The sequence below is a fragment of the Chelonia mydas genome, chromosome 21, assembly GCF_015237465.2.
Source record: "Chelonia mydas isolate rCheMyd1 chromosome 21, rCheMyd1.pri.v2, whole genome shotgun sequence".
Lineage (NCBI taxonomy): Eukaryota > Metazoa > Chordata > Testudines > Cheloniidae > Chelonia > Chelonia mydas.
The window spans coordinates 18147963-18170259 of NC_051261.2; the positions used below are offsets into that span (position 1 = coordinate 18147963).

At 43.6% G+C, this 22297-nt stretch overlaps 1 protein-coding gene across 19 annotated transcripts in view; it reads left to right on the forward strand.

Moving 5' to 3' along the window:
• Positions 1–22297, forward strand: part of KDM5B (lysine demethylase 5B) — a 183698-nt gene that overhangs the window by 72968 nt on the left and 88433 nt on the right. For all 19 annotated transcript variants that reach the window (XR_005223286.2, XM_043533827.1, XM_037885142.2 and 16 more), the window contains 4 exons: positions 179–337; positions 992–1111; positions 1770–1928; positions 14713–14894. Coding sequence is in view for 18 of the 19 variants with exons in the window: in XM_043533827.1 (XP_043389762.1) it covers positions 179–337; positions 992–1111; positions 1770–1928; positions 14713–14894 (620 nt within the window). In the remaining variant the exon portion in view is untranslated. The remainder of the gene's footprint in view (positions 1–178; positions 338–991; positions 1112–1769; positions 1929–14712; positions 14895–22297) is intronic.

Consider the following 22297-nt stretch of genomic DNA (forward strand, 5'->3'; position numbering starts at 1 on the left):
CTGATACTTTCTACCACAAAGGAGAACAAAGTTAATATTCGCTGTCTCTGATCTTTTATGGAAAGAAAATAAAAATAAACACGGGTAAATGTGACAAATGACTTAGTTACCAAAATGATCTCTTGCCATGAACTGCTTAAAGCACTTAAATTCCCACTTTGGTAATTTCTTGTTACAGGTGGATTTGTATGTATGTCTCTTATGTGGCAGTGGTAATGATGAAGACCGTCTCCTGTTGTGTGATGGCTGTGATGACAGTTACCATACTTTTTGTTTAATTCCACCCCTTCATGATGTTCCCAAAGGGGACTGGAGGTGTCCCCAGTGTCTGGCTCAGGTAAACTGAGAAATCAGGCTGAAATGTGTTTCTGTTCTCTCCTGGCTTCTAATGATCAGAACTTCAGAACTGCAATTTATTATGATGAAAATAGTCCTGTAAAATGGGTGGTAGAAGATGAAACTGAAACAAGGACTGGGTACATTTCAGATTGTTAGACATTACAACATATGCTGGGCCCCAAATTTGATCTACTTTAGTAGTATTAAAACCACTGAGAAAGGATGCTTTGGCTTTTAGATAGCTTTTTACATAATTAAATTTTACCACTATGTCATTGAGGTTTTCAACGTAGACAAGTTTTGTGGTGTTTTCTGCTTTGCTATAGCAGAGGAAGCAGAATTTGCTGTAATCTAGCTATGCTGATCTCACCAGTGATTCATGCTGAGTCACAAACAAATATTGTTGTGGTGTGGTGGATTAAACTCAGAGCTGATAGGCACGATGGGTTCTATTTCTGACTCTTCCAATGGCTACCAGTGTGATCCTGGGTGAGTCATTTCAATCAAGTGCCCCAGTTTTCCCCTGTTTGTAAAATGGGGATAATACTGATCCATCTTTGTAAAGTACTTTAAAGTCTATGTTTGAAAAGCACTAAAGTGCAAAATGTCTTATTTTTAACTATTGGTAGAAATAACCATATTTTAATTGCAGGAGTGTAATAAACCACAGGAAGCATTTGGTTTTGAACAAGCAGCAAGAGACTACACACTTCGCACATTTGGAGAAATGGCTGATGCATTCAAGTCAGACTATTTTAACATGCCAGTACATGTATGTTCATGTGCTTACTATGCTATAATACAGATTTCAGTTTTTGTCCTTATTAAAGTATTAAACTTGGAGTGGTGAAGAATCCTGAGTTTTGAATGTGAACAAATCCAAGTGGGAAAGCTCTTATTTAAATATTATGTTAATTTGTAAAGGCTTCTGTTCTTTGTTAGTATTTTGGTTTCTGTCCCACACATTTCTGGTTTCCGCCACCATCCAAAAATATGTTCCTCCTTAAACTCCTGCCCCAAATGTCACTCATTACTGAAGGCAAAAGGCAACATTTGATGTAGTTTTTTGAGCTTTACAATACCAACATTTTGCTGTGTTGGTTTAGTTTTATATAATTGCACTAATAAGTAACTTCCACTATGAAGTTGAGAAAGTAACTGTTAACTGAGAGGGTGAGGTGGGAGAGAAGAAAGAGAGAGTGTGAACACCTGGTGTAACCAATGGTACTCAGGTTTGTTTCTGACTCTAGTTAAAGACCCTGTGACATGATGGGAAAATATTTTAAGCTTGTGAACTTCCTCCTTGAATTTACTACTTCTGTATATCTCATGTGTTTGGTACCTTTGGTTACTCTACATCCATAAGCACTGTGAGAAGTGCAACCTTCTGTGTGGGCTTATATTTTCTCTTTCTCATGTTTCATACCCAGATGGTTCCCACAGAGCTGGTTGAAAAAGAGTTTTGGCGACTTGTGAGCACCATTGAAGAGGATGTCACAGTGGAATATGGGGCTGATATTGCTTCAAAGGAGTTTGGCAGTGGCTTTCCAGTTAGAGATGGGAAAATTAAGCTTAGGCCAGAAGAAGAGGTAAGTCTTGATTTGCTCTCTGAGTGCATACTTCCATTTCATGGTTTTACAGAATACAAGTCTTGTGTTGAATGATTTTTCAGTTTAAAGAAACCTATTGTAATTCTGTATTACAGTGTATTCCTGCTGTATGTGTGACTGGCACAGTTTTGACAAAGGGAAATGGTATTGCAGTCTTGGGGGACTAAAATTATATATGAGCAGACTTTTAAAATGACACGTGCATCTTAGAAGTTGACAGCTTCCAAATTATATTTCTTGAAAGAGCAGCCTAATTTTAATGCAGCGATTGCTAACACACAGATTTTCTTTGAGAAGCATGTGCATTGGATGTTAAAGTTCTTGTTATTTTATTGATCTTATTTGTATGTTTTTCAATCTAAAAAGACTAATTTCTTCTATCAGAAGTAGCCCTTGGAAAAGTTTTGCTGCCTTCTTTGATTGCTTATCTATACGTGATCCATGTCTAACATGCATATGCTCCATGTGCTAGAGATTGGAATGCTTTAGCCAGCAGTGTCTGTTGGTTGCACCCACTCCCTGCGTAGTCTCAAGCTCCCTCTTCTCTTGAAGGTATAAAAGGGAGCAGAGCGTCCAACCAAGCCTCGGTTCCTTTCACTGCTTTAAGCTGTGAGATGGAGCTGGTTGGCCATGTCCCATCTTGGCCACTCCCATATTAGTTTATCTGTAAGTAGCTTAGTTTGTGGTAGTTAGGTTACATCATCGTTTCCTTAATAGGTTTTTTGTTTTTGTTTTGTTTTTCCAGTGCTTAAAATTCCTGAGGGTTTTAAACTTTTTGTCATTTGGGGCTGCTATGAGCCTTAATGAAACTTCCTCTAATAGTCTTTATTGTGTGGGTGAAGGAAATGTTAGGGAAAATGTAAGGATTGGAAGTCCCTTACCAGACTCAATCCAAAGAATCATAGAATTACAGAAGATTAGGATTGGAAGAGACCTCAGGAGGTCATCTAGTCCAACCCCCTGCTCAAAGCAGGACCAACGCCAACTAAATCATCCCAGCCAGGGCTTTGTCAAGCCAGGTCTTAAAAACCTCGAAGGAGGGAGATTCCACCACCTCCCTAGGTAACCCATTCCAGTGCTTCACCACCCTCCTAATGAAATAGTGTTTCCTAATATCCAACCTAGACCTCCCACACTGCAACTTGAGACCATTGCTCCTTGTTCTGTCATCTGCCGCCACTGAGAACAGCCTAGCTCCATCCTCTTTGGAGCTCCCCTTCAGGTAGTTGAAGGCTGCTATCAAATCCCCCTTCACTCTTCTCTTCTGCAGACTAAATAAGCCCAGTTCCCTCAGCCTCTCCTCATGAGTCACGTGCCCCAGCCCCCTAACTGTTTTCATTGCCGTCCGCTGGACTCTCTCCAATTTGTCCACATCCTTTCTGTAGTGGGGAGCCCAAAACTGGATGCAATACTCAAGATGTGGCCTCACCAGTGCCGAATAGAGGAGAATAATCACTTCCCTCGATCTGCTGACAATTCTCCTACTAATGCAGCCCAATATGCCGTTAGCCTTCTTGGCAACAAGGGTACACAGTTGACTCATATCCAGCTTCTCGTCCACTGTAATCCCCAGATCCTTTTCATAGAATCATAGAGTATCAGGGTCGGAAGGGATTTCAGGAGGTCATCTAATCCAACCGCCGGCTCAAAGCAGGACCAGTCCCCAACTAAATCATCCCAGCCAGGGCTTTGTCAAACCTGACCGTAAAAACCTCAAAGGAAGGAAATTCCACCACCTCCCTAGGTAACTCATTCCCCGGATCCTCCTCCTTCCCTTTTTTAAAGATAGGCACTACATTAGCCTTTTTCCAGTCATCCGGGATCTCCCCCTATCGCCATGAGTTTTCAAAGATAATGGCCAATGGCTCTGCAATCACATCCGCCAACTCCTTTAGCACTGTCAGATGCAGCGCATCTGGCCCCATGGACTTGTGCTCGTCCAGCTTTTCTAAATGGTTCCGAACCACTTCTTTCTCCACAGAGGGCTGGTCACCTCCTCCCCATGCTGTGCAGCCCAGTGCAGCAGTCTGGGGGCTGACCTTGTTAGTGAAAACAGAGGCAAAAAAAGCATTGAGTACATTAGCTTTTTCCACATCCTCTGTCACTAGGTTGCCTCCCTCATTCAGAAAGGAGCCCACGCTTTCCTTGACTTTCTTCTTCTTGCTAACATACCTGAAGAAACCTTTCTTGTTACTCTTAACATCTCTTGCTGGCTGCAACTCCAGGTGTGATTTGGCCTTCCTGATTTCACTCCTGCATGCCCGAGCAATATATTTATACTCCTCCCTGGTCATTTGTCCGATCTTCCACTTCTTGTAAGCTTCTTTTTTTGTGTTTAAGATCAGCAAGGATTTCACTGTTAAGCCAAGCTGGTCGCCTGCCATATTTACTATTCTTTCTGCACATCGGGATTGTTCGTTCTTGCAGTCTCAATAAGGTTTCTTTAAAATACAGCCAGCTCACCTGGACTCCATGCCTAGTTGGCAGCCGGTATCAAGTGGAGTGCCCCAAGGGTCGGTCCTGGGGCCGGTTTTGTTCAATATCTTCATAAATGATCTGGAGGATGGTGTGGATTGCACCCTCAGCAAGTTTGCAGATGACACTAAACTGGGAGGAGAGGTAGATACGCTGGAGGGTAGGGATAGGATACAGAGGGACCTAGACAAATTGGAGGATTGGTCCAAAAGAAATCTGATGAGGTTCAACAAGGACAAGTGCAGAGTCCTGCACTTAGGACGGAAGAATCCAATGCACCGCTACTGACTAGGGACTGAATAGCTCAGCAGCAGTTCTGCAGAAAAGGACCTAGGGGTTACAGTGGATGAGAAGCTGGATATGAGTCAACAGTGTGCCCTTGTTGCCAGGAAGGCCAATGGCATTTTGGGCTGTATAAGTAAGTGCATTGCCAGCAGATCAAGGGACGTGATCGTTCCCCTCTATTCGACACTTGTGAGGCCTCATCTGGAGTACTGTGTCCAGTTTTGGGCCCCACACTACAAGAAGGATGTGGAAAAATTGGAAAGAGTCCAGCGGAGGGCAACAAAAATGATTAGGGGACTGGAACACATGAGTTATGAGGAGAGGCTGAGGGAACTGGGGATGTTTAGTCTACGGAAGAGAAGAATATGGGGGGATTTGATAGCTGCTTTCAGCTACCTGAAAGGGGGTTCCAAAGAGGATGGATCTAGACTGTTCTCAGTGGTAGTAGATGACAGAACAAGGAGTAATGGTCTCAAGTTGCAGTGGGAGAGATTTAGGTTGGATATTAGGAAAAACTTTTTCACTAGGAGGGTGGTGAAACAGTGGAATGCGTTACCTAGGGAGGTGCTGGAATCTCCTTCATTAGAAGTTTTTAAGGTCAGGCTTGACCTGACCCTGGCTGGGATGATTTAATTGGGGATTGGTCCTGCTTTGAGCAGGGGGTTGGACTAGATGACCTCCTGAGGTCCCTTCCAACCCTGATATTCTATGACTCCTTTCCCCCTCATGTTATTCTCCCAGGGGATCCTGCCCATCAGTTCCCTGAGGGAGTCAAAGTCTGCTTTTCTGAAGTCCAGGGTCCGTATTCTGCTGCTCTCCTTTCTTCCTTGTGTCAGGATCCTGAACTTTACTGTCTAATGGTCACTGCCTCCCAGGTTCCATCCACTTTTGCTTCCCCTACTAATTCTTCCCAGTTTGTTAGCAGCAGGTCAAGAAGAGCTCTGCCCCTAGTTGGTTCCTCCAGCACTTGCACCAGGAAATTGTCCCCTACATTTTCCAAAAACTTCCTGGATTGTCTGTGCATGGCTGTATTGCTCTCCCAGCAGATATCAGGGTGATTGAAGTCTCCCATGAGAACCGGGGCCTGCGATCTAGTAACTTCTGTTAGTTGCTGGAAGAAAGCCTCGTCCACCTCGTCCCCCTGGTCCAGTGGTCTATAGCAGACTGCCACCACGACATCGCCCTTGTTGCTCACGCTTCTAAACTTAACCCAGAGACTCTCAGGTTTTTCTGCAGTTTCGTACCGGAGCTCTGAGCACTCATACGGCTCTCTTACATGCAGTGCAACTCCCTCACCTTTTCTGCCTTGCGTGTCCTTTCTGAACAGTTTATATCCATCCATGACAGTACTCCAGTCATGTGAGTTATCCCACCAAGTCTCTGTTATTCCAGTCACATCATAATTCCTTGACTGTGCCAGGACTTCCAGTTCTCCCATCTTGTTTCCCAGGCTTCTTGCATTTGTATATAGGCACTTGAGATAAATCGCTGATTATCCCGCTTTCTCAGTATGAGGCATGGAGCCCGTCTCTGCCTAGCACTCATCCTTCTTGGAACACCATCCCATGGTCAAAGAATCCAAAGCCTTCTCTCCGACACCACCTGCGTAGCCATTCGTTGACTTCCACAATTCGACGGTCTCTACCCAGGCCTTTTCCCTCCACGGGGAGGATGGACAAGAACACCACTTGTGCCTCAAACTCCTTTATCCTTCTTCCCAGAGCCTTGTAGTCTGCCGTGATCTGCTCAAGGTCATTCTTGGCAATATCATCGGTGCCCACGTGGAGAAGCAGGAAGGGGTAGCGATCCGAGGGCTTGATGAGTCTCGGCAGTTTCTCCGTCATATCGTGAATCCTAGCTCCTGGCAAGCAGTAGACTTCTCGGTTTTCCTGGTCGGGGCAGCAGATAGATGAGTCTGTCCCCCCGAGGAGGGAGTCCCCGACCATCACCACCCACATCCTTCTCTTGGGAGCGGTGGTCGTGGAACCCCCATCCCTAGGATAGTGCATCTCATGCCTTCCAATAGGCGGAGTCTCTTTCTGCTCCCTCCCCTCAAATGTATCATCTAGTCCACCCTCTGCATTAGTACCTGTGGAGAGAACATGAAAACGGTTGCTTACCTGTATCTGCATTGCTGGAACATGGACGCTCCCCTTTCTTCTTCTGGAGGTTACGTGCTGCCAAATTTCTTCACCGTCCTTCTGTCCCCGCTGTGCAGCCTGCTCTGAATCTTCAGAACGTTGTGTCCGTAGAAGCATATCCTGACATGTGTTCAGTTTTTCTTCTGTAATGCAGGGTCGATGCTTGTTTCTCCAGACCTTGAACCTTCTCTTCCAATATGGAGACCAGCTTGCACTTTGTACAGACAAAGTCGCTTCTGTCCTGTGGAGGAAAGACAAACAAACAGAACTGCCGCTTAGCCCCTCAGAAAACAGGCTGAAACTTTTTCTCTTAAACAAATCAGTTGGGCCTGCTTCAGACCCTGAAGGGAGTCAGGATCCTCCCAGTCTGGGACAATTGTCAGCACAAATGACTTCTGCTGTGGCCTCAACCTCTGCTCAAGCAGATGAGAGTAAACGCTTTTTCCGAAAGGAGCTTAGGGATCAGTCCACAACTAAAACTGCTCCAAAAAAAAAAAAAAAAGAGGGAGACGTCCCCCACTGTCTTGCTCTTGAAAGAGATCTGCTTCTAAAATGACCCCAAGTCTCTGTTGGGTCTCATAAAGAGAGAACCCTGAAGTTCGTTGGGGCCAACGGTGTCCGATTGTCCGGCACTGTGTGTTTGGGTTGCTTCAGTAGCAGCTGTGCTGTCCTCTGTTCTGCCTTCTTAAGCTCCAGTATTAGAGGAAGAAGTCCTGTTGTCAGAGGCAATTGCTATAGTCATTCACTGCTCCATTTTATCATCCTTAGCAGAGTCTAGGAAGAAGCAGTGCCCTCCTAGAAGAACACTTTCTTCTACCTCCTCAATAACTAATACTAAAACATTCTCATTGTCCAAGCAGTTGATTTAATGCTTACATCAAGAGCTGTCAATCAATCTTTCTCTACCACTTTTGGGGTCCATTTGCATTACTTACAGGAAGCCTGGAAGGATATCACCACCAACCGATGGTGCTGGAAATAATTCAAAAAGACACTTTTATCAAGTTTAAGAATGTCCCCACCCCACAACCTCCTTTCCTGTCCCTCTTCAGGACCGCTCTCACAAGAATCTACTTCAGGAACAGGTTCAGTTGGGTTCCCCTTGGGAAGGGAGGAGGGATTCTATTACTGATAATTTCTAATTCCTACAAAATCAGCAGGCTGGCGTCCAATATTAGACCTGAGGAATATACATTTTTTTTTTTTTTTGTACATCAGTTCAGATTTTGCATTGTAACCCTCTCTTCCACACTTCTGTCCTAGATCCTCTTGATTGGGTCACAGCTCCCAATCTACAAGATGCTTATTTCCATATTTCCATTCATCTGGCACATCAGAAAAATGTGTGTTTTTCTAGTGGGCAACGTGCATTACCAGTACAGGGTGCACCCTGTTGGCTGATCATCAGACCCAATGACTTTTACAAAATGCCTGGCTGTAGTTGCAGTGCGTTTAAGATGTAGGAACAGTTTAGTTTAGCCATATCTCAATTATTGGTTGGTGCAGGATTATTCTTCCCAACTCTCCCCCCAGAAATAAGTATTGGATATTGATCATACTCTTGATCACCAGCCTGGGACTCGGAATAAACAAGGACAAGTCTTGTGCAACTCCAGCTCAAAGAATAGAATTTTGGGGGACCCTCATAAATTCCACAGCAGCAAAGGTATTTCTGCCTCAAGCCAGGTTAAACAACATGTGAGAACTGATCAGTCAGCAGTGAGAACATGTCTTTGCCTGTTGGGCCATGTTGCTTCATGCAGTCTGGTAACTCTATTTGCGAGACTGCATCTACATTGTCTTAACAACCCCTTGTGGGTTCACAATATGGACATGATGCTGTGGATCCCACAGCAAGTTTTGGATTCTCTCAATTGGTGCAAGGATCCACCGCAAGTTTGTAAAGTTCCTTTCTCCCCATAACTTCCTGAAAAGTTGATTTTCACGTATGCATCAATGTTGAAATGGGAGCCCATCTCAGAGAAGGCCAAACAGTCTAATAAAAAAACCCAGCTTCATATCAGTGTTCTAGAGTTTATAGGCTTGAAGGGAGCATCGTGATCATTTAGTCTGACCTCTTGCACCACACAGACCACAGAACCTCACCAGCCCTCTCCTGTAATAGAGTAAAGTTGGACCTTGCAAAGGGAATTAAAACCAATAGTAAAAGGTTCGATAGCCATATAAATAAGAAGAAAACAAAGAAAAAAGAAGTGGGACTGCTAAACACTGAGGATGGAGTGGAGGTTAAGGATAATCTAGGCATGGCCCAATATCTAAACAAATACTTTGCCTCAGCCTTTAATAAGGCTAATGAGGATCTTCGGGATAATGGTAGCATGACAAATGGGAATGAGGATATGGAGGTAGATATTACCATATCTGAGGTAGAAGCGAAACTCGAACAGCTTAATGGGACTAAATCGGGGGCCCAGATAATCTTCATCCATGAATATTAAAGGAATTGGCACATGAAATTGCAAGCCCATTAGCAAGAATTTTTAATGAATTTGTAAACTCAGGTGTTGTACCGTATGATTGGAGAATTACTAACATAGTTCCTATTTTTAAGAAAGGAAAAAAATGTGATCCGGGTAACTACAAGCCTGTTAGTTTGACATCTGTAGTATGCAAGGTCTTGGAAAAACTTTTGAAGGAAAAATAGTTAAGGACATTGAGGTCAATGGTAAATGGGACAAAATACAACATGGTTTTACAAAAGGTAGATCGTGCCAAACCAACCTGATCTCCTTCTTTGAGAAAGTAACAGATTTTTTAGACAAAGGAAACGCAGCGGATCTAATTTACCTAGATTTCAGTAAGGCGTCTGATACTGTGCCACATGGGGAATTATTAGTTAAATTGGAAAAGATGGAGATCAATATGAAAATTGAAAGGTGGTTAAGGAATTGGTTGACAGGGAGACTACAGTGGTCATACTTAAAGGTGAACTGTCAGGCTGGAGGGAGGTTACTAATGGAGTTCCTCAGGGATCGGTTTTGGGACCAGTCTTATTTAATCTTTTTATTACTGACCTCAGCACAAAAAGTGGGAGTGTGCTAATAAAGTTTGTGGATGATACAAAGCTGGGAGGTATTGCCAATACAGAGAAGGACCAGGATATCATATAGGAGGATCTGGATGACCTTGTAAACTGGAGTAATAGTAATAGGATGAAATTTAATAGTGAGAAGTGTAAGGTCATGCATTTAGGGATTAATAACAAGAATTTTAATTATAAGCTGGGGACGCATCAATTAGAAGTAACGGAGGAGGAGAAGGACCTTGGAGTATTGGTTGATCACAGGATGACTATGAGCAGCCAATGTGATATGGCTGTGAAAAAGCTAATGCGGTCTTGGGATGCACTAGGCGAGGTATTTCCAGTAGAGATAAGGAGGTGTTAGTACCGTTATACAAGGCACTGGTGAGACCTCACCTGGAATACTGTGTGCAGTTCTGGTCTCCCATGTTTAAGAAGGATGAATTCAAACTGGAACAGGTACAGAGAAGTGCTATTAGGATGATCCGAGGAATGGAAAACCTGTCTTATGAAAGGAGACTCAAGGAGCTTGGCTTGTTTAGCCTAACCAAAAGAAGGTTGAGGGGAGATATGATTGCTCTCTATAAATATATCAGAGGGATAAATTCCGGAGAGGGCGAGGAATTATTTAAGCTCAGTACCAATGTGGACACAAGAACAAATGGATATAAACTGGCCATCGGGAAGTTTAGACTTGAAATTAGATGAAGGTTTCTAACCATCAGAGGAGTGAAGTTTTGGAATAGCCTTCCAAGGGAAGCAGTGGGGGCAAAAGACCTATCCGGCTTTAAGATTAAACTTGATAAGTTTATGGAGGAGATGGTATGATGGGATAATATGATTTTGTCAATTAATTGATCTTTAAATATTCATGGTAAATAGGCCCAATGGCCTGCGATGGGATGTTTGATGGGGTGGGATCTGAGTTACTACAGAGAATTTTTTCCTGGGTATCTGGCTGGTGAATCTTGCCCACATGCTCAGGGTTCAGCTGATCACCATATTTGGGGTCGGGAAGGAATTTTCCTTCAGGGCAGATTGGAAGAGGCCCTTGAGGTTTTTCACCTTCCTCTGTAGCATGGGGCACGGGTTACTTGCTGGAGGATTCTCTGCTCCTTGAAGTCTTTAAACCACGATTTGAGGACTTCAGTAGCTCAGACATAGGTGAGAGGTTTATCACAGGAGTGGGTGGGTGAGATTCTGTGGCCTGCATTGTGCAGGAGGTCAGACTAGATGATCATAATGGTCCCTTCTGACCTTAATATCTATGAATCTATGAAAATATTTTGAAAGAGAGAGCTGTTAAGGACATAGAGGTAAACAGTAATTGGGATAAAATACAACTGGTTTTACAAAAGGTAGATTGTGCAAGACCAGACTTATCTTTCTTTGAGAAGATAACCAGTTTTCTATACAAAAAAATGCTTTACTGAAATCCAGGTAGATTAGAACTACTGCATTTGATACAGTTCCACATGGGATATTATTAGTCAAATTGGATAAAATGGGAATTAATATGAGAATTGAAAGGTAGGTAATAACCGGTTAAAGGTCATGCTGAAAGGTGGACTGTCAGAGTGGAGGGAGATTACAAATGGACTTCCTAAAGGATCAGTCTTGGGACCAATCTTACTGAACATTTTCATTAGTGACCTTGGCACAAAAAGTGGGAGTGTGGTAATAAAATTTGCAGATGACACAAAGTTGGGAAATATTGCCAATACAGAAGAGAACCGGAATATCACACAAGATTTTGATGACCTTGAAGACTGGAGTAATAGAAATGGGATGAAATTAATATTGCAAAGTCATGCACTTGGGGATTAACATCAAGAATTTTTACTATAAGGTGGGGGCATATGAGTTGGAAGAGACAGAGGAGAAATACTTGGGTGAATCATAGGATGACTATGAGCTGCCAATGTGATGCGGCCATGAAAAAGATTAATGCAAAACTAAGATGCATCAGATGAGGTATTTCCAGTAGAGATAGGGAAGTGTCATTACCATTATACAAGGCACTTGTGAAACCTCATCTGGAATACTATGTTTTCATATGTCTCCTATGTTTAAGAAAGATGAATTCAAACTGGAACAGGTACAGAGAAGGGCTCCTAGGATGATCAAAGGAATGGAGAACCTACTTTATGAGAAGAGACTTAGGGGCTTGGCTTGTTTAGCCTAACAAAACAAAGGATGAGGGAAATTATGATTGTTCTCTATAAATACGTATGAGGGATAAACACCAGGGTGGGAGGGAGAGGAGTTATTTAAGTTAAGGGCCAATGTTGGCAGAAGGGCAAATGGATATAAACTGACCATTATTAAGTTTAGGTTTGAAATTGGACAAAGGTTTCTTACCATTGGAGGAGTGAAGTTCTCGAATAGCCTTCCAAGGGGAGAAGTAGGTCAAAAAACCATCAACTTGTTTCAAGACTGACCTTGATAAATTTATGCAGGTAATAGTATGATTGCCTACAATGGCACATGGCCAAGACATGACTGCTATTGGGAAATATCTCCAATGGTTGCAGATGGAAACTAGATGAAGAAGGTTCTGAGTTACTACAGAGAATTATTTGCCAGCTGTCTGTGTAGTGGGTCTTGCCTATATGCGCATATATATAACTGATTGCCATATTTGAGGTTGGGAAGGAATTTTCCCCCAGGTCAGATTGGCAGAGACCTTGGTTTTTTTTTTTTTTGCTTTCCTCTGCAATGTGGGGCATGGGTCAGTTGCTGGTTTGCACTAGAGTGAATGGTGGATTCTCTGTAACTTGAAGCCTTTAAATCAAGATTTGAGGACTTCAATAGATGAGTCAGAGATTATGAGTTTATTACAGGAGCGAGCGATTGAGGTTCTGTGGCCGCACTGTGCAGGTCAGACTAGATGATCATGATGGTCCCTTCTGTCCTTGAAGTCTGAGTGTGTAAACACAGTGCAATCTTTCTTCAATGGAAATGACAATTCCTAATATTCTTGAAACTTCAGGTCTTTCAGTTAATTCTCTGCATGTCAATTTGAATGCTGCTTTGGCTCATTGTTGTCCAGTTTAGGATTATACAGTCTCTTTTCTCATCCTTTGGTGAATTTTTTTTAAGGACTTGTTAGAATTTCCCCCCTTAGGCAGCAGCCTACTCCTTTTGGGATCTCACTGTTGTAATAACAGGTCTTTCAAACCATTAGTTTCTTGTTCCTTGTTGCATTTGTCCCTGAAAACAGCATTTTTTATGGCTATTACATTTCTCACATAATGTGATTTGAGTTGCAAGCACTTATTGCAGGGTGTAGTCTATGATTTTTCACAAACTCAAGATTATTCTCGGACTGCACCCTAAATTCCTTCTTAAGGTGCTGTCTGATTTTTGTTTAAATCAATTGCTATATTTACCAGTATCCTTTGTGAAACACAGTCAACCAAGGGTAAAGCTGCAGTGCACACATTAGATGTCCTTATGGGTCTTGCCCTTTTAGCTGAAAGGATAAAATAATTTGGATCATCCATAAGGCTGTTTTTTTTCCCCCTGTTGCTGAAAGATCTAAGGGTCTCGGGTAGTTGCAACCCAGAGAATTTCTAGATGGGTGTCAGGTTGTATAAAGTTATGATACGGTCAATTTACAGCTCCTTGGGAACATCAGAGCACATTCAACCAAGGCACAGGCAGCCTAGTTTAGAGGTGTTCCTTTAATTGCTATTTGTAGGGCTGCCTCCTGTGGTAATGAATGTACCTTCACAAAACATTACTCTGTTGTGGAGGCGGCACGTCCAGATGCTCGATTTTGACAAGGATGTATTAAAATCCCTGTTCAATGAGATTTGCAGTATTTCCTACCCCCTCTTTTATGGATACTGCTTGGGAGACACCAGACATGGCACACACATAGACAAGCACTCAAAGAAGAAATGGAAGTTACTTACCTGTTCAGTAACTCGACCTCTTTGGATGTGTGTCTGTATGTGTTCCATAACATACTCTCATTTCCCCACAACTGCTGAGTCTAATACTTGGATTGGGTAGTGGTGAAGGAACTGAGGGTGGTTGGTTGCTCCACACCCTATATATCCTCAAGCACAGGAGGGCTTGATTGCACCTGCTCCCTGCGTAGCCTCAATGGACACTGCTGGCCAAAGCCTTCCAATCTCCAGTGGAACACACATAAATAACACATCTCGAAAAACTTCAGTTACTGAACAGGTAAGAAGAAAAGGAGTACTTGTGGCACCTTAGAGACTAACCAATTTATTTGAGCATGAGCTTTCGTGAGCTACAGCTCACTTCATCGGATGCATACTGTGGAAACTGCAGAAGACATTATATACACAGAGACCATGAAACAATACCTCCTCCCACCCCACTCTCCTGCTCATAATAGCTTATCTAAAGTGATCACTCTCCTTACAATGTGTATGATGATCAAGTTGGGCCATTTCCAGCACAAATCCAGGTTTTCATTTCCAGGTGCTGGAAATGGCCCAACTTGATTATCATACACATTGTAAGGAGAGTGATCACTTTAGATAAGCTATTACCAGCAGGAGAGTGGGGTGGGAGGAGGTATTGTTTCATGGTCTCTGTGTATATAATGTCTTCTGCAGTTTCCACAGTATGCATCCGATGAAGTGAGCTGTAGCTCACGAAAGCTTATGCTCAAATAAATTGGTTAGTCTCTAAGGTGCCACAAGTACTCCTTTTCTTTTTGCGAATACAGACTAACACGGCTGCTACTCTGAAACCTGAACAGGTAAGTTACTTCCATTTTTGTTGTTTACTTGATGTGGCTTAGACCAGTGACTCTTTTTTTCTGTTCCACTTTTAGGAATATCTTGATAGTGGCTGGAATTTGAACAACATGCCTGTGATGGAGCAGTCTGTACTTGCTCACATCACTGCAGATATATGTGGAATGAAATTGCCCTGGCTCTATGTAGGAATGTGCTTTTCTTCATTTTGCTGGCATATTGAGGACCACTGGAGCTATTCCATTAACTATCTGCATTGGTGAGTTTTGGAGAGGAGGGTGAAATAACTCCAAAGCCCCCACTGATTTGTAGGGACTAAGTCCAGGTTGTAAGTGCATAGATTTTTAAGGCTGAAGGAACTCTTATGGTACTCTAATCTCACCCCCCGCATAATACGTGCCATAGAATTTCAACCAGCGAAATCCTGCATCAAACTCAGTAACTTGTGGTTGAGCTAGAGTCTATCTTTTAAAGACATCCAATCTTGATGTAAAGACATCTCTTGCTAAGTTGTTCCAAAGGTTGCTTATCCTCAATGTTAAAACTTGTATTTAATTTCCAGTTTAAATATGTCTAGCTGTAATTTACAGCTATTGGATCTTTGTATTATTTTGTCTGATAGGTTGAGTTTTGTGCTATTAGAAATCTTCTCTCCACATAAGTAGTTATTGATTATCATCAAGTCAGCTCTTTAATCAACACAATGTTGAAGGGAGCCATTCTTCTTACCCACAAAATAGATGAATGTCTTAAATTTCTCGCTGTGGGGCACATTTTCCACACCTCGACTGATTCTTCTAGCTCTTACCTGAACCCTTTCCAGTTTTTCAACTTCCTTTTTTAAAAATGTGGACATAACTGGAAATATAATTCCAGTCATGGTCTCACCAGTGCTGCATGCAAAGATAATACCACAGTCCTACTCAGTCTTCCTCTGTTGGTATGTCCAAGAATCGTATCTACCCCTCTTAGCCACAGTTTTGCAAAAGGAGCTCATTTTAATTTAGCTAACCACCATTTTCCCCAAGTCCTTTTCAGAGAGTCACTGCTTTCCAGAATAGTTCCCCATCCTGACATTAGTGTTTGCTTTCAGAACCCATATTAAGAAATGTAGTTCCAACTGCCTTGCTTCCTTCTGCTTTGCAGTGGAGAAGATTAGAAACCACTCTGTCCTGTCTTCACTTGTAGACATTTTTCTAGCCTTTATTTTAAATAGTTGATGTGTTTAGCTGTGTGTAATCCACTTTAGAGTAATTTGCTATGTCATGGCCCAGCCTCCACTTCCAGCACCAGAAACCTGTCCTTCCTCAGCCTTGTTCACAGTTCATTGGAGCTGAGGCTTCAGGGTATGAGGAAATGACTTCTGATGATCAAGGGATACCTACAGGAGGTGTTATCACTGAAGCTACTTTGCTGGATAAAAATATAGATTCCTCGGTAGCTTGTCCTCTGGACAAATTTCTGCAATTTCAGGGGCTGCTCAGTAGGATGGCCCAGACCTTGCAACTGGAAACTGGAGGTTAAGGCCAAAGACAGGATCACTCCCCCTCTAAGTGAAGGACTCCCTATCCCAGCCAGAGACATCTGAATAATGCCATCTATTTCACCTGCAGTATCTAAGAGGGCGGAGATCTCCTGTATTAATTTTGATGGAATATAGGGCTCAGAGAAAGGTGACTTGAAACTGCCCAATATTAAATGTATGCAGTGTTGTAACCATGTTGGTCTCAGGATGTTAGGGGGGACACGGTGAGTGAGGTCATAATTTTTATGGGACCAACTTCTGTTGGTGAGAGAGAGCTTTCAAGTTGACACAGAGACCTTCTTGGTTTTAACTCAGCCTACTTATTTTCCGTAGCAAACACACCATTAAATAGTCTCTTAACCTTTCATTAAAAATACAGAAAAAGAAGGGGAAACGTTAAAGTATTTGAAATACAAAATATTAAATAAGGCTTTTATTTTAACCATAATCCCATTCCCTTTTTCTTTAGATGTAGAGTGATTTTTTTATAGGGATTTGACAGTTTTTTAGGTGGTATCAACAATGGTAATAACTGTCCTTTTTGGGAAACAGTGAAAAAGTTAAGATGGGCTAGAACTATTGCTGCTGTTAAAGTCCAGTCCCTTTTCCTAGAAGACAAAACAAAACAAATGCATGTAAAAGGGGAAAGAAGAGGACAGCAAAGTTAGAAAATTCAGCCTTTATCTCTGGTGTTGACTTTCACTTGCATCCTCACTGCTGGAAAAACACAGGCATAGCACACAGTTTTATCAGCCACTCCAACAGCTGGCAAACTTGTACCAGCAGTGTGCACTTTAGGGTATCACTTTTAGTTGCCTCTTTGGTCACAGGCTCTCCGCAGTGTTGCAAAATATACAGTTTTGACTGACTAAGCTAAACTCTTATTAGAAGGGAAAAAGAGAGGGATAGGAAGAGAACATAAATGATGTAGGGAGAGGACAAATTCTCACATCCCAGGTGATGGTCAGGATTCAGCCAAAGCCAGTGGACGTGGCAATGTCACCTGGGTCCCTTGCTCTGGCCTGGTCAGTTGGGACCAGAATAACACATACCCAGTGGTGTAAAGTGGATCCCAGGGTCTCAGAATGTGGTGGAGGTGGCAGCTATCAAGGTAAAGCATGCTCCTTCTGGGTATTTACACAATGTTTGCCATAGTAGCAGCATAACTCAGAAAACATAGTGGACTAGATGTGACATTTGTTTCACTCTCTAGGGCTTCAGATCAAGTGGGACAAGTTCTGCTTTATCCCCTTGTCAGAGAATCTCCTTCATAGGAGAATCTCATTTAGTCCAGAAAGCCTGCCACTGTGAAATGATGTGGTCAGAAATGAAGGGGCTATCTGTGCAACGGATAGAGGATTTGTATCTGATTTCTCTTTTATCTGTGCAGTTTTGAACTACTTAGTCCAGAACTCTTTATGTATAGTGTCTACAGCACCCATAAAGGTTCACCTATATGCTTTATTAGTGTGTTACCCACAAGCACCCTCGTTGTGGTTACTTAAAGGCCTGACTACTCTCTTTTCTTCCATGACATAGCTTGTTCCTCTCTAGAAATTGAGTTTTGCTACTAACAAAACTTATGGAGTTCTGTTCTCCCCCTTTTGAGCCCCTGCAGCGTTAGTCCTTGGATCACCTGTCTAACAAAATGGCCATTCTGATAGCTGTCACATCTGCCAGGAGGGGCGGTGAGTTGCAATCACTGATAGTTATAAGTCTATATGACTCACTGCACAAGGACAAGATGGTCCTCTTGTCAGGAACTCAGCTGGCTCCAAGTGCAGTTACCTGGCACCCAATGAGAGCGGCTGAGCCCAATTTCTTTCTCTAGGTGACTGTGCTGATTGCACACAAGCCAGCAGATCATCATTCAAGTCTTGTAGCAACAGCAGCACAGTGGCTGTTCAATGCATTCTGTGCCTACAGCAGCACTGGACCTGCTTCCTGTACTGGTCCTTGCACCAACCCGCAACTGTTCCTGCCCAAGGCCCAGTCTCTACCTTCCTCCAGACCTCCTGGCTCTGACCACTGGCTTGTCTCCTGACCATGACTGGTTCGGCTCTGACGGCTGGTTGTAACCACTGGCTTCATGACTCCAGTTCCCTCTTCCTGTTCTGCTACAACCTCTAGACCCGACTCCCATTCTGACCATTAGTTTACAGTACCTACACCCCAGTGTGTGACAGTTTGAGCATCCTCCTAAAAGATAAGATGGGACATCATCTCACAGTATAGAGATACCTAATAGGAGCCCAACTCACCCTCTCTAATGTTGTTGTAGTCCTGTATGATCTGTGTAACAAGATCACCATGCTACATTACCAGAATGCAGTCCTTCAGTCCCAGGAGCAAGCCCAGACTCCTGTTCCCCATATCCTTGCATCCTCATCCCGTAAACCCCAGGTGCCCTTAGCAGGTAAGTTTGATGGGGACCGTGCAAAATTATGTGGGTTCTTTAATCAGTGCCATCTTCTGTTTGTGCTATGGCCACAGATGTATGCCAGGGATCGGTCCTGAGTGGGATTAGTAATTAGTCTGCTCATCAGAGAGGCCCTGAAGTGGGTGTCCTGGCTCTTGGAGGGATCCAGTTCTCTCTTTGAATGCTTCAAGAACTTTGTATAGGCAATGGCGGGCATCTTTGATGTCTCTAATAGAGAAAATACTGCAGAAGCTGCTCCCCATGCCCTAAAGCAGGGACCCGGTCCACTGCTAAGTATTTAGCTGAGTTTCAGTGTCTGGCCACAGGCACCCACTGGATTGAGTGACGACTTTAGGCAGGGGCTCAGTGACTATCAAAGATGAACTAGCACTGGGGAACTTCCATTTAATTTGGGAGAACCAAGAGCTCCATGACCACCATGTGCACACTGTTCTTGATCAGCCTTGCCAAAATCAACTTTACACAAAACCTGAGAAATACAAATTTGACAAGGATACCAGGGTGTTTCTGGGCCTTGTCATCTCCCTAGTGGCAGTTGTCAGGGACCCTCGGAATATGACTGCTGTCACCAAGTGGAAGGTGCCCTCCAATATAACGGGTGTGATACAGCATGGCCAGAGGCCAGCAGGAGGGTATTAGAGGGGAGATATGTAAGCCGCAGGATGATGAGCGCCTTATTCCCTGTAGAGGGAAGAGAGGTTGCTATAGATTAATTAGAGCACCTGAAGCCAGTCACCTGATTAAAAAAAAAACAAAACCCTGTTTCAATCAGACAGTTGGAGGAGTTGAAGCAGAGTGGTTTGGTGTTGGAGCAGAGAGCAGTTTGAAGGAGAGCAGTTTGGAGGGAAGCAGAGGAGAGTTTGGAGAAGTGCTGTGGTGGGCCAGAAGACCAAGACCCTAGGTAAAGGGAAACCCGGCTTGTGCAGAGCAGAGGGACTCCACAGACACAAGAGGTTGGGAGAAACCTGGCCCAAGCAGAGAGAGGGCAGGAAGCCCCACAAGCTGAAGGGCCAGAGAGGGAAGTAGCCCAGGGAAAGGAATCGCTAGTTCAAGTGGTTTGCTGCTATCGCTAGGGCCCCTGGGCTGGGACCCAGAGTAGAGGGCGGGCCCAGGTCCCTCCCTCTCCACTCCCCTTCTCTTGGATACTAAAGTGGGACAGTTAATACCCCAGATCAGGGGCAAGAAACGGCTACGAGGTGATCCGTTTGTGGTCCCAATCTGCAGGTCTCTAAGAATCACCAGCGCCTCCCCAGACTCAAGGTTTTGCCTGCAACAAGACCACATCTATTGTGGGTATCACCTCTGCATTCCTGAGGGCAACTTCTGGCTTCAGGTACTAAGACTGTGTCATGACTTACCCATGGTGAGTCATTTATGTCAGTGTAAAACCTGGAACATGATCGCTAGGTGCTGCTGGTGGTCAACCCTACAAACAGATGTTAAGACACTATGTTCAGTCATGTGAACTCTGCACCTGTACGAAGAAGCCACAAGCAAGGCCACTGGACCTCCTTCAACCCCATCCCACATAGCCATGTTCATGGTTCACTCTTTCTGTGGATTTTATTGTGAAATTACCATGCTCTCAAGGTCACTGTTATCCTGACTGTGGTGGTTCTTCTAACCAAGATGGCCCATTTGAGTCCTTGCCGCACCATTTCATCTGTCTGTGAAAACCACACCAGTCTTCCTGGAGTATGTCTTCTGGTATCAGCATGCTGACATGCATAATTTTGGATTGAAGTCCTCAGTTTATTTCTTTGTTCTGGCAGGAATTTCTCCAACCCTGCACCAGGCCCCTTACCGCAACAGCCTACCATCCGCAGATAGATGGCAAAGATGGAAAAAATCAGTCAAAACTTGGAGCAAAAAGAAAAGGAGTACTTGTGGCACCTTAGAGACTAACAAGTACTTCTTTTCTTTTTGCGGATACAGACTAACACGGCTGCTACTCTGAAACTTGGAGCAGTATCTGCTGTTTTTTGAATTTCCATTGGGATGATTGGCTTCCGCTACTGTGTTTGGACGATTTGGCATACAACAACCTAACCCAGGCTTCTACTCAGCAGACTCCCTTCTCTGCGAATTTGTTTTCACCCTGGTTTCATCCGGACCTACCAGAAGGCTCTGTCATCCAAGCAACCATGGTCCTGGAGAGGACCTCAAAGAGCACTTACTGGCTGCTAAAGGATCTTATTAGCTAACCAAAAGAGATGAGCTGCCCTAGCCATGCTGTAGGGAATAAAATGTGTGTCTTGACCCAGAACTTGAAAACTGACCACCATTGCCTGGGTTCATTTCAGATCATTGAACAAATAAACATAGTTGCCTTCAGCTCCCAGAATCTCTCAAGATTCACTGCATCTTTTGTGTTTCCCTCAAGATGTTCATCGACAATCTCTTCCCTGACTGGGTAGACCCAACCCCAGTAATAGTCCAGGAAGAGGAAGAATGCGAACTGATTCCAGATTGGTCAGTTAAAGCTCCAGTATCTGATAGACTGGAAGGAGTGTACAGGCCAGAGGAGTAATCTTGGGAGCCAGAAGATAAAGTTCACACTCCTGACCTCCTTCAGAAATTTCACCAATGATACCCTGAGAATCCAGGGATGAGGACCCCATGTGGGGGTACTGTCAGAAACGCAATTGGCTGCAGGCACAGCCACCTGGCAACCCAATGAGCTTGGTTGGGCACAATAAGCTCTCATAGAGTGACTGTGCTCCCTGATTGGACGTCCAGCAGATCATCATTTAAGCCATGTAGCAACAGCAGCACAGAGGATGCTCAATGCATTCCATGCCTGCAGCTGGTTCAGACCATTTTCTGTTACTGGACCTTTCTCCAAACCCGTGCCTGTTTCTGGTCAAGCACCAGACTCTTCTCCTAACCCCTGGCTCTGACCAACTTGCTTGTCTCCTGACCACAACTTTGGTTCTGCTCTAATCACTGGCTTGCCTCCTGACCATGACTCCAGTTCTGCTCTGACTCCTGGCACCAGCCATTTGCTTGTCTCCCAACCACAACTCCAGTTCCACCTTCTGGCTCTGATCAGACCAGTGTGTCTGACTCCTGTTCTGACCACTAGGTCACACCACCTGCACCACAATGTTACACACCTCCATCCCACCCCAAGTCTGTTTCCATAATGGTCATAAACTTTCACAGGTTTTCACATAAGCCAATTTATATCCCTTAAAGTATGGTATGGTTAAAGAGACTGTAGAAATGGCACTTTCTTAAACAGCATATCTGCTCTCTCTGAGTGTTCAGAATCTTATTTGTTGTGATTAGTAACATTTTATCTTTTATTCTTCCGAGCACTTTGGCTATGGGAAAGGGAATTTAATTCCATTCTTCCTCATACATCAACAGGATTAACCAAGTTCCTGTTGCAAAAATTATCATTTTTTTAACATCCTTTTTAAAATGTGGACAACTAGAGCTGTACGCAATATTCCAGTATAGGTGACACCAATGCAATATAGAGACATACCTACTCAAACAACAAGGTGTCCGGTGGCACCTTAAAGACTAAGTATTCAAAAATTTACCCACGAAAGCTTATGCCTAAATAAATCTGTAAGTCTTTAAGGTGCCACAGAGCTTCTCATTGTTTTTTGTGGCTACAGACTAACATGGTTACCCCTGATACTTGATACGTACTCAGTACGCCCCTGTTTATAGTCAGGGAGAGCAT